The 13,474-nt window shown below is 38.7% G+C and overlaps 1 protein-coding gene across 1 annotated transcript in view; it reads left to right on the top strand.

The window, feature by feature from the left end:
• The window catches only part of COL14A1 (collagen type XIV alpha 1 chain), a 242,278-nt gene that overhangs the window by 114,602 nt on the left and 114,202 nt on the right, over positions 1–13,474 (top strand). The window contains exons 21-23 of the mRNA XM_025394901.1: positions 642–764; positions 3,336–3,485; positions 7,956–8,072. Coding sequence (XP_025250686.1) covers positions 642–764; positions 3,336–3,485; positions 7,956–8,072 — 390 coding nt within the window. The remainder of the gene's footprint in view (positions 1–641; positions 765–3,335; positions 3,486–7,955; positions 8,073–13,474) is intronic.

The raw sequence follows: 13,474 nt of genomic DNA on the forward strand, positions 1-13,474 counted from the left end.
ATTTCTAATAAACATGATTGAATTCAATTATACCTAAAATTAACTGATGAAAGGGGAATCAAAATAACAATGAAAGACTTCTACATTTCAGATAAAAGTGTTTTATCCTGAGAGCAGTTATTTCCCATATATTTAATATTGAAGGCCAGGCGTGGTGGCTCACGCCTGTAATCCCAGCACTTTGGGAGGCCAAGGTGGGTGGATCACAAGGTCAGGAGATCAAGACCATCTTGGCTAACACGATGAAACCCCGTCTCTACTAAAAATACAAAAAATTAGCCAGATGTGGTGGCGGGTGCCTATAGTCCCAGCTACTTGGGAGGCTGAGGCAAGATAATTGCTTGAATCCAGGAGGTGGAGGTTGCAGTGAGCGGGGATCATGCCACTGCACTCCAGCCTGGGTGAAGGAGTGAGACTCTGTCTCAAAAAAAAAAAAAAAAAAAAAAAAAAACAGAAACAAACAAACAAACAAAAAACAACCACAGACTCTCAAAGGCTTCTCATTGTGTGTTTCAGTGCACTTTCACTTTTAAATATTTTTATTTTTGTGGGAAGATGTCTTATATTTTGGTGGCAACAGTGTGGGACATACAGAAGGAAATTACACTGAATCCCTGTTTTTCCTTTTCTTTTCTGCTCAGTGCCGTCCTCAGCGCCCCAGAACTTGCGGGTGTCCGAGGAATGGTATAACCGGTTGCGCATTACGTGGGACCCCCCGTCTTCCCCAGTGAAAGGCTATAGAATTGTCTACAAACCTGTCAGTGGTAAGTAAGGCTTTGTAAATAATATTGATACCATGAGTAGTCACTTAAAATGTCTTTAGGTAAATTGTTTTCTGATAACACTTTGTTTGGTTGTATTTTTTAAAGAAGTAGGGAGAAACTCTTACTTGTTTTGGAAAAATAAAGTGTTTTAGTATGGTTAGTGATAAGGTAGATATTATCAGGATGATGAAGCTATGACATGACATAAAAAACTACTGGGCACATCAATTAGAAGAATGTGTATTGGGTATAAACTTGACCTAATCATACCCTAGACCAGGAACCAATCTAAGCAGACCTTGACTTTATAGGAAGCTTTTATGCTCAATGAACATATAAGTTCTAAACATTTGGAATTTCTGATTTCAAAGTTCTCCTCTACCTCTTACTTCTTGGATTAGTTGGAAAAATTTCATTTACCAACTTCTTAGTCTCTCCAGTTTGGAAATGATATGGGGCGGGGGGACTCATCACAGTAGTAAAATGCTTTTCCACCAGTCTCTTAGCCACCTCCATAAGAGGATCCCTCTCACCTCTACCTCCCACATAATTATATCTTGAAGGCATGAAAATGATCGGAGTAGAAAGCAATTGCACCCTTGGTCTGTATGCCTGTGAAGAGGAGACTGTGTGCACCAGCACCTCTTACAGTGCCATCTCTCCATTCTTAGCAATCTCACGAAGTTTAAACAGGAGACTAGAATTGATGTTATTAGGGTCTTCTCAGTTTTCTAGACCTGGGCCTGCAGTACTCTAGTTGTTCAGCAGAAAGGACATCTCCAGTCATTTTTCTTAATTTGGCAGGAAAATTTTAAAAATATTCTTAGGGTCATGAAAACATTTTCTGCTATCTGGGTGTGGTGGCTCATGCCTATATTCTCAGCCCTTTGGGAGGGTGAGGAGGGTGGATTGCTTGAGTCCAGGAGTTTGAGACCAGCCTGGGCAACATAGTGTGACCCTGTCTCTACAAAAAATACAAAAATTAGCCACGTGTGGTGGCATGCACCCATAGTCCCAGCTACCTGGGAGGTTGAGGTAGGAAAATTGCCTGAGCAATAAGTCAAGGCTACAGTGAACTGTGATCACACCACTCCAGCCTGGGCAACAGAGCAAGACCCTGTCTCAAAAAATAAAAATAGAATGTAAGCCCTTTCTGCCTTCAAAAACTCCATTAGTCTCAATTTTTCATCTGAGTTGTGGTTCTTGCCCCATATCAATTTTCAGCCTTTTCTATTGTGTCCCATTATCCATGTGCTATTGTCTTCAGGCCCATAAGACTGAAATACTCCCACCTCCAGTTTCTGCAGACAAGCATCCTGATAACCAGGAAAATAAAATAGCAAGACTAGAACATGGATGCATGAGCCTGCTCCAGGCTCATTCTTTGGGACGCATCACCAGTGTTTTTGTCTCTTTGCTTTAGGCCTGAAGCATGCATTAATTTGTAAGACAGCCTTGCTTAATTTGTTCTTTGGATCATTTTACAAATATTGATCAGGCTTTCTAAGCACAAAAGGCTTTATTTTAGACCAGTGGTTCTCAGTTGATGTCATTTGCCCCCCAACGGAGACATTTTTTATTGTTACAACTGGTGAGGGAGGACTTGCTCCTGGAATCTAATGGGTACTGGTAAACATGCTACCATTGACAGTACTCCTCTGCCCCAGAGTAAAGAATTTTTCAGTTCAAGATACCAGCAGTGCTGAGGCTGAGAAATCCTGTTTTAGGTCAAGTGGGAGAAATATACATGTATGGTCATTTGCATTGTACGTGTGGGGCATGGGACCGTCGCTACTGAGTTAACACATACATAGAGAAACATATAAATGTATTGTTGGAAGGGGCCTTCTGGAGGAAAGTGATGAGTATTTTGAGAACGTGTCACTAACTCAAAGCTCTTAAAGAATGAGCATGCATGGGAAGAGGCAGGAGGTAAATAAATTTGTATAGGCTTTAGCAACGAATGTTTTTAAGGCTTCATTAAAGACCCCACTAGATTGAAGAAGAGGTGAAAACATAACGGCCTGAAAATGCTGGCTAATCAAGGTCCTTGGAATAAGAGCGTAATCTGTCTGGTATTAAACATCCTGAAAGGAGTAGATAAAACTAAAGTGGTAACTTTGATGCTGGTTCAGAGTGTGGCAAGGTTTGGCCTGGTCTCCATGATAAAATTTGCTGTGACTGCCGCTTGCGTGTCTGCTGGGAACAAAGTTGGTTACCTTAGAAGGGACAATTGAGAATTATTTCTTTAATTGGACAAATTCCTCAATTGCCTATCATGACATAGTACATAACAATATAGCAGATGGTAGACTATGAGGTGGACCAACTTCTTTGAATAAGCACAAGGATAAAACTATATTTGGGGAAAGGACTAGGTCCCTAAAAATAACCTTTAGTGCAGCAGTTTTTAGAGCTAGATGAGACCAGATTGAAACCTCAACCCTGCTGTCTGCTTGCTGTGTAATCCTAGGCAACTGAAAAGCAGTCAAGTGAGTACAATTTGATCTAAGAGTGCTTCTATTTTCCCATATTTTGTTGTAACTAAAATATATCCTCTTTCTTCTTTAGTTCCTGGTCCAACACTGGAAACATTTGTGGGAGCTGACATTAACACCATTCTTATCACAAACCTCCTCAGTGGAATGGATTACAATGTGAAGATATTTGCCTCCCAGGCCTCAGGCTTCAGCGACGCCCTGACAGGCATGGTGAAAACATGTAAGAGCCATCTCCAGTGGCCTCAACTGTACATGGGTTTTGCTCTGTTTTGTTTTTTGAGATGGAATCTCTCTCTGTCGCCCAGGCTGGAGGGTGGTGGTGCGATCTCGGCTCACTGCAACATCCGCCTCCAGGGTTCAAGTAATTCTCCTGCCTCAGCCTCCCGAGTAGCTGGGATTACAGGCACATGCCACCACGCCCAGTTAATTTTCATATTTTTAGTAGAGATGGGGTTTCACCATGTTGGCCAGGATGGTCTCCATCTCTTGACCTCGTGATTCAACCTCCTCAGCCTCCCAAGCACACGGGGTTTTGCTGTTTTGTTTTCACTGTAACTTGTCACTCAACCCCTGCTTCCATTTGGTCATTCATTTTTCTTTTCCTCCATGTTGCCCTTTCTGGATGGTGTTTCAGGGAAATAAAGGTGTGCTGTATATTCGGGGTAGTTCGGAGTCCCGGTTGACAGGCGGGATGTCAGTACCTGGCTTTCAAATAGGCTTGATGATTGCAGATAGGATTTCCTTCTGGAAAATCTGTGTTGGCATTTTTCAGATTAGGTGAAATTTTCCAAACAGCCTGTAGCCCGAGATGGCCAATGTCAAAGTTGGAGCAGAAGGAGGTTTGTCTTTTCTCAGAGGGGTCACTCCACCCCCTTGCACATGCACACATGCCATCCATCAAAAGTACATGCCACCCCATTCTCAGCACTTCCTTCTCTACTCCTTTGAGGGTTTTCGTGTTGTCTGCACACCATCTGGGACTTCTCATTGACGTACACCACTCCCAGACACCCACGCATTAATCAGTGTTTTCCAAATTCCAGCATGTACGTTCCATATTCCTGAAGTTTGTTATACCTCTGCACGATCTGTTTATTTATTTGAATTGACTTACAGTTTTTGACCTAAATACTTCTCAAAATCCATGTAATTACCCTAAACAGAAAATTAGTATTTTTATTTTTTAATATATTAAAAAAAAATTCTGCTCTACTAGCTTTTTAGTTAAATATTCTAAATTTTCATAGCTACCCTAGAGTTTTCAATGTGAATCCTCAGCTTATTCCAGTCTACCTTAAATTACTGCTTTTTGGCTTAAGAATTTTTTACCGATGTATAATACCATCTTCGTTTTTGCTACTCTTTTTCTATCTGTTTTGTAATTCTATTGTTATAAACCCCTCAAGATATTGTTGTTGTTTCAAATAATCACTATTCTTTCATTTTTTTCTAGCTTTATTGAAGTATAATTGGCAAATAAAAATTGTATATGTTCAAGGTATAGATACACAGATCTGCAATCTTCAATGTGATGATTTATGTTTACAATGTGTAATGATCACCACAATCAAATAATTTTGATACATTTATTTTCTTTTTTGGTAGTCAAATGACATCTTTATTGTTTTTTTATTTTATTTATTTTAAAAACTTCAATATCTCTTGGGATACAAGGGGTTTTTGGTTACATGGATAAATTCTCTAGTGGTGAATTCTGAGATTTTACTGTACCCGTCACTGGAGCACTGTATACTGTCCCCAATCCATACTTTTTTATCCCTCACCCACCTTCCAAACCTCCCCCTTTAGTCCCCAGAGTCCATTATATCACTCAAGATTTTTAATCACATTTTAAAATACACATTAAAGATAACACATAAATGACCAAAATACAAGTGGTTTGGCTATGTGCTAATAAAAATAGTCCTGAGTGCAATCAGCAACACATGCGTCACTCTTGAGATCGTAGTCATGTTATTATCGAAAGAATAAGCCTCAAATCTGCTACTTATTAGCGTGGCCTTGGGCAAATTGCTTAACTTCCCTCAGCCCAGGCTTTTTCAATTCTAAAATGAAGATAATAATAACCATTGTTCAGGCAAATTGTGAGGATCGCAGAGAAAAAATGTATGTAACGCGTTTATGATGTGGCAAATAGTCAATGAATAACCACTACTATTATTGTAATGATTGGGCTTTATGCACTTGGCCTATATCTTACCCTCATCCCTAATAAATAATTAATCTAATCAATACTGTCAGGCAAAAGTGAGCCGTATATTAAGCCAGACCCCAGCATCCCCCAATTGCGTGTAGGGCCAGCCCTTTTACAGAAGAGGTGTCCTGAATTCTCTGTCACGGAATATCTTGAGACCTTAAAGGCTAGCTAGTGAATAAATGTATCTTAAAAGAAATAGTCTCTATCTTCAACAGACCTAGGAAGCCTTTGGCTGTGGTTCTGATCTTGTGCTTGGCTATTGATGTGACACTGTTGTGGCTTCACTAATGAAACCTCCAAGTATTTCCTCTGTTTTGCTCCTGTAGCAACCTCACAGCCTTCCTTAGTTACACCACAGCATCCCCTATAGCTGAGATTACAAGCATGCGCCACCGTGCCTGGCTAATTTTCTCTTTTTAGTAAAGACAGGGTTTCACCATGTTGGTCAAGCAGGTCTTGAACTGCTGACCTCAGGTGATCCACGTGACTTGGCCTCTCAAAGTGCTGGGATTACAGGACTGAGCCACCACGCCCAGCACTATGATTTTTTATTGGTCTCTCTTCTCCCCAGTCTTTCTTGTCTTTTTCCATCCTCTTTTCTCTGCTCCCTCTTCAATTTTATTTCCTCTTTCTTCTCTCCCTTAATAAATATATTGAGCATTCCAAACATCTTTTAAAAGACTGAGATTGTTGAATTGTTTTACATTCTTGTCCTTAAAATATAAATTAAGTGGGTTTATTATTTATTCTCTTTCTCCCAAGCAAAAGAAAACCTCCCACAATGGTAAATAAATTAATATAAGATATTTTAAAGATATTTTGTGTGATTATATAAATCATTAACATTCATAAAAGTTATGTAAATCAGGGCCGGGTACAGTGGCTCACGCCTGTAATCCCAGCACTTTGGGAAGCTGAGGCAGGTGGATCACCTGAGATTAGGAGTTTGAGAACAACCTGGCCAACATGGCGAAACCCTGCCTCTACTAAAAATACAAAAGTTAGTCGGGTGTGGTGGTGGGCGCCTGTGATCCCAGCTACTCAGGAAGCTGAGGCAGGAGAATCGCCTGTACCCGGGAGGTGGAGGTTGCAGTGAGCTGAGATTGTGCTACTGCACTCCAGCCAGGGTGACAAGAGCAAGACTCCATCTCAAAAAACAAAACAAAAAAAGTTATATAAATCAATTAACATTCATGTCATTTGTTTTTGTTAGAGGAAAGAGAGATTGTATAATTGGCTTTAGGAAAAAAGTCTTCTTTTCTTCTGTAACAGAAAGGAACGATGTAAATGTACAAATTGTAGTTAAACAAGATTATTTTTACCATCTTGAAAAGATAATTTCAAGGCATTTTTATTTTGTGAGTAAGCTAAGAGAGAGAGAGAGAAATAATAGAAAATGATATGAATGGAAGTCAGAGGTCATTAGGAAAAGTAAATATGTTGATTTTCTGCTTGGATCCAAATGATAAACACTGGCTACCTACTTTTCTATTGTCTTGTAGAAACAATATTTTATTGCCTCCCCAGACAACCATTTTTGCATATCACAGTGTCTAAGATTAATAGGAACCTATGTATTTTTAAAATAATTTGTGTTATCTGTGTAAAATCTTTTATTTTTAAATTTTCAATAGTGTTTATTCAATCGTGTTTTGAAGACCAGTCTTTGTAAAACTGCTCCTGTTGGCAGAACACTTCCATTTTGACTGTTTTACTCTTCCCTTTTTTAAGCCATGGCTGTCTCATTGGTTGATAAGTACATACTGTATTTACTTTTTTATTATACAAGTATTACATGTTTATTGTGTAATATTTAGAAAACACAAGTATATAAAGGGGGTAAGATTGAAAATTACCCAAAATTTCATCATCGTTTGCATCTGGTCTTTTTGCTATGACTACGTACTTCCTCTTCTGTTTAAAATGCAGACAGGGCCAGATATGGTGGCTCACACTTGTAATCCCAGCACTTTGGGAGGCTGAGGTAGGCAGGTGGCTTGAGTTCAGGAGTTTGAGACCAGCCTGAGCAACATGGCGAAACACTGCCTCTACAAAAAAAAAAAAAAAAAAAATTAGCTGCGTGTGATGGCACATGCCTGTGATCCCAACTACTCGGAAGGCTGAGGTGGGAGAATTGCTGGAGTCCAGGAGGTCAAGGTTACAGTGAGCTGAGATCATGCCATTGCACTGCAGCCTGGGCTACAGAGCAAGACCCCATCTCAAAACGAACAAACAACAAACAAATAAGAAAAATAGCAGACAGACCACATCATGCATAATGTTTTGCAATCTGTTTTCTCAAGTCATAAAACAGTTATCTTTTGTACACTAACTCATTGTAAATTGATGGATTTCCCAGCTCTCTGAGTATGCAGCTTTGAATGAAAATTGTTCCAGAAGTTAATTTCAGATTCAGGGATGTTTGTGGTGTTGTCTGCAGTGTGATACAGTTATGTTTCCATTTCATTCCAGTGTTCTTGGGTGTTACAAACCTCCAAGCCAAACACGTTGAAATGACCAGCTTGTGTGCCCACTGGCAGGTACATCGCCATGCCACAGCCTATAGAGTTGTTATAGAATCCCTCCAGGGTAAGTACAATCCATCACTTATGTTTTTGTCAAGCATTTGTGTATTTGGTTCTTTGCACACCACTGTGTACAACACACAAGTGGCATTAGACAACAGCCCTCTTGTCGAGGAAGCAATTTGTACTGGTCAGTCATGCTGCATATGGAGTCTGACTGGTTGGGTAAGCGAATTACTAACCCTCTGCAAACCTCCCTTTTCCTTATCTGGTAATGGGTATAACCATAGTGCTGATTTTTTAGAGTTCTGTGAAGATAAAACTGAGATATTCCACAGGAAGCATTTGCAACAGTGCTCTGTGCACTGGAAGGACCCCAAAAATGTTAGCAGCCAGATAGCCAAGACTAGCATACATTAAAATTATATTGTGCTCTAATTTGGGTAATCACTCTCTAGGGATCAAGTTTAAATTTGATGTTTTTCTTAATGTTTCTTTTTCTTTTGGGGATAACTGGTGAACAACAAACCCTCATTACAGAGATTTAATGTATCTATACCATCATGAACAAGTTCTTCGGCGTTACAGTTCTCACGTACATCCACAATTTGGGACTTCGTTCCAAACTGAAACAGTAAAAATGTCTCACTGTCTTCATTAAAAATATTGAGAACAGCCGGGCGCGGTGGCTCAAGCCTGTAATCCCAGCACTTTGGGAGGCTGAGGCGGGTGGATCACGAGGTCAGGAGATCGAGACCATCCTGGCTAACATGGTGAAACCCCGTCTCTACTAAAAATACAAAAAACTAGCCGGGCGTGGTGGCGGGCGCCTGTAGTCCCAGCTACTCGGAGGCTGAGGCAGGAGAATGGCGTGAACCTGGGAGGCGGAGCTTGCAGTGAGCCGAGATCGCGCCACTGCACTCCAGCCTGGGTGACACAGCGCGAGACTCCGTCTCAAAAAAAAAAAAAAAAAAATATTGAGAACAATAACAAATGACTGATTACCCAAAAATGAGTATCTAGAGCCGGTTTATCATCTTTTCCCAATATCAGCATGGACACTATTCAGAAGATGAATCAAATAATATACTTAATCAGATTTATAGAAACAATAGAAAAGATATGTCTTGTTATTTTATGGGATTATAGGAGATGCTAAAGAATCCCAAATGATTTTTTAAAATCTTCCAAACTTGGGAGTAAAATTGTTAAAAATGTAGCCTATTCTTTCTGGACAAATGATCTTGGTTTTCCCATTTCCGAAAAGCAAATGACCTAATTATTTCTAGTCCAGGTAAGATCGGGTTTAGTAGCCCATATTCCTGACTATAGATACATTCAAAATCCATAAATCCCATTTTGGATCCAATCCATAAAGTGGAAAGCGTACTTTAGGAGAGCACTGAGAGCATTTGGAAATATGTCCCTTGTAGAATAAGAACTGAGATAGGTGGAACATACTAGAAGAAACTCCTGCGAATCCCAGGCAAGATATCATCATGATAGACATGCGGCACCACTGCTTCCTTAAATCCCTCTATGTGATGTAAGGATCCTTCCAGCCTGACATTGGCTTGACATTTGGGAGTGGTATTAATCTGGAATAAACGTTGAGGGAGAGAAAGTCAGGATAAGTCACATGGATTTTGTGGTTTTGTTAAATATGATTGATGGGATGCCAGAAGTAGATGAAGCACAGGCAGCAATTTGAGAAACAGCTATGAAATCTGGAGGAGTTATGTTACCTATATTTCTATAAGTCACACTTTAATATAGAAGGGTTGACATTTAGTGGTATTTGCTAAGCCTAAGAAAAAATACTAAGTATAATAATAATCACCCTCCCAAACTAACCCACAATTCTTTTATGTGATTTATCCTTTTATATGATTTAGGAAATTGAAATGAAGGGACGTGGGTTCCTGTGGATATTCGTTTCCTTTCATAAAAATTTATAACTATATATGTTGACACAACAATATATAAAAACTGGCTTTATCAATGGAATCAGTAATATTCGTAGCTTTTTAAATTAAATGCTTTTAGTTTAACATATTTGCAAAGCAGCCTTGAGAGTTTTATCAGAGGATATGATTGATTTGTCTGATAATACTGATCCGGTCATCTAAAACCACAATAAGCTCTTTCTGAAGCCAAGATCTTTGCTTGCAAGCAAATGAGTCCACATTTGCTTTTTATCTTCAACTTAAGTGAACTTGTACTCCCTCAGTATTATTTTCAGGCTGCCAGAAATGTTTTCAGCTCAACCTTTATGGTCTTAATTGAACAAGAATGAACAAAAGTATTGTTCAGTTTACTTCTCAAACATTTGTTGCTGAGAGATTAGACTTATGAAAAAAAACAGCCCACCTCTCATTCACCCAGTTGTCTTACTGAATATTATTTATCAGCTGGACAGCAAAAGATTCTAATTGACAACTTGAAAAGGAATGTTTGATGGAGGAGTGAGTGTGAGGGTGGCAGTAGGAAATGTGTTTAGATATTTTAACTCACACAATTCAGATCAAGGAATAGTCTTTCTACTTTGGAATGGAGAAGAATTAGGTTGAGTTTCATTATTTTACAGAGGAATGTGATCACCATCCTGATTGACTGCCTTTAAAGGACTTGTGGTAAGATGCCCATTCTTCCACGGGCAGATGAGTCTCAGACCCTCAGGTATTTTGACTGTAATATTGGCTACATATGCTGTCTCTGTGGAAATTTCAGTCTTTCTACCCCAGGCAAAGGAGATGCTAGGAATAAATGAGACCCAATTTCCCCATGTGTTGGAGTAAAGCTTTATCCCAGTTGACCTCTTTCTGAATGCCTTGGTCAAATCCTTACAGTTTGATGGGTAATTTTTTCCAGTTTTTTTCCACATATTTTTTCATAGCTGAGCATGTGCATTTTTATTCTGAGATTAAGTCAGTGATGAAGTCTCCACTGTAACCACAACTGCTGGTCAACTTTCTTCTCCGGGCTTCAGCTTCTGTAAAATTATTTCATTTGCGTCTATTAACTGAGGCAATAACTGCAAATTTGCAAGGTTTTGTAAGTAGAATAGCCACACTGTTTCATTCAGGCTTGTTTATTAATATTCACCGAAATCTAGATAAACTTAAGCCAAAGGGTCCATTTATTGGCTAGTATACTAAGAAGTCCAAAGTCTCTGGCTCCAGGCACATCTGGACCTAGGTGTTCAATGTTCTAGAGATAAAGTCTTGCTCCTTCTTGTATTTTGCTTTCCTCTGCCTTCATTTTCAGTCAGGCTCAGTGAGTCAGATCCAGAATTACATTCTCCGAGCTTCCAGCTTTAACAGTCTTGGTGAAAAGAGAGCTTCTCTTTCTCAATAGTTCCAAGAGAAGTCCAGGAACTGAGTCATATTGGCCTGGTTTGGGTCATATGCCTCTAAATCTGTCATTGAGTGCAAGGGCATGAAATAAACTGCCTGTTTGGACCTGGTTGCCTTCCACCCCTGTATCTGGTGGTGGTGGCAGGAGGTAGGGGTGTTATTCAATCCTCCCAAAACCATAAAGACCAAGAGTGTGGAGGAATGGATGCAAAGAAAGAGATTTCAGATACAAGACAGGCAAAAGCAACAGATGTCCTTTACTCATGTAAATATTATGACATTTTTATGACCAAGAAAAGAAAGATTACCAGAAGGACAAGGTCTTCTCAAGAAAGACTGAAACAAAATCTGCTTTTGACTCAGTCATCCATTTGCCAAATTAAATGATAGATTTTTGGTTAATTCTAGGACAGTCCAAAGTGAGAGATTTTTGGTTGGTCTTGGGTAATTCAGAGCCCTGTGAGATCCTCCATTAGTTCTGCAGATGCTTTGGGATTTTATCCCTCTCTTCAGCTGTTTTTGAGTTGCCTAGGCACCTAAGGTTGCCTTCAAATGCATTTATTTATTAATATATGCCACATAGGCCCAAATGCTTTATTCCCACCCTAATCCCCACAGCTTGATGAACTTCTTTGTAACCTGCTTAGATTAGGGTTCAGAGGATGCTCCACTTGTCCCTATTTAGGTGCTGAGATGTCAGCTTTGCAGTATTATTTATTGAAAAGGATAGAGAATTGCAGCATAATGGAGAGCCTACCTTACCAAAGACCAGGTCCACAAAAAAACGCCATATGGAACAAAACCTATGATCAAAATTAAACATTTTGGAGCAGTGACGTTATGATATTCTTTGCTTGTGGAGCTCAATAACTACTTGTAGGACATTTTGGTAAGTCAAGCTGGTGGCATTATTATCAACATGATTATAATCTGGAGAATGGATTTAGTCTTGCTTCCTAAAATGGTGGACAAATAAAGACAGATTTTTTCCCTCTGTTTCAAAAAATAAAATTAACTTCCTGCTTTTGGCATGAGGGGTTGAGGAAATTAGTCACCATTTGGTCAGTTTGAATGTTTTCCTTAAGGCAAAGCCAATAGGCCTGAATTGCATATGCCAAAAGCAACATGGATACACCCCCATTCATGGAACCCCTCTTTGTTAGTATTGGGAACCAAATTGATACTCTTTGCCATTAATCTTATAGTGCTTGTTCCAGTTTTCCAATGTTTATAGCTGTATTATTTTAGCAGTAAGATCTACTTATATTCTATTTTCAAGGGTCTTTAAAGTATATGGGTTTCTACATGAAATAGGAAATGTGACAGAAAAGCGCATTTCTGGAATTGACTCATGGAGAGTCCTTGGAAGGTTTGTGGAGGTAGATCAGTGTGATCCATGCATAACATTCAGGAAATGTTTGTATTACAGGTGGCCCACAGAAGCTTTTAGGAGGCTCTAACGGATAGCTAAGGGTCAAACAAAACAAAACAAAACAAAAAAACAGTTGTTGTGGGATTCTGAGCCTGGAAACCACAGACTAAACTTGGACCTAAGCAAAGCAAAACACTGAGTTCACTAAATTTTACTGTCAAACCCATTTCACATAATTTATAATCTCACAAACACTTTAACAATTTTTAAATGTTATCATTTTTCATAATATATGAACAAGAAATGATTAAAGTTGACAGTATTTTACTTTGAACAAATATATTAATAAAAATTCTATTATAAAGTTCACTTCTGAAACTCTCTAATATTCACAATATATAAAAATAAATTTAAAATTCTATTTAACAAATGGCTTTAATTCAATTATATTTTTAAAAGTCTATATTTGTCCATAGACAAAATTTAAATAACTATATCATGTTTATTCTGATATATGCATATTATAATATACATATATGTGCTTCAATATATGCATATCAAAATATAGTTGGAAATTTAACTAGGTTTGATACTTATAAAATAGACAAAAATTGTGTAAAATGTTTGCATTTTATAGTTGAAAAAGCAACTGGTATGCTTTTATATTTTCTAGATTCTGTTTATTCTTCATAAACTGCTCTGCAAATAACATTTTGAAGGAGTGGATAGTTCTTTTTA

The sequence above is a fragment of the Theropithecus gelada genome, chromosome 8, assembly GCF_003255815.1.
Source record: "Theropithecus gelada isolate Dixy chromosome 8, Tgel_1.0, whole genome shotgun sequence".
Lineage (NCBI taxonomy): Eukaryota > Metazoa > Chordata > Mammalia > Primates > Cercopithecidae > Theropithecus > Theropithecus gelada.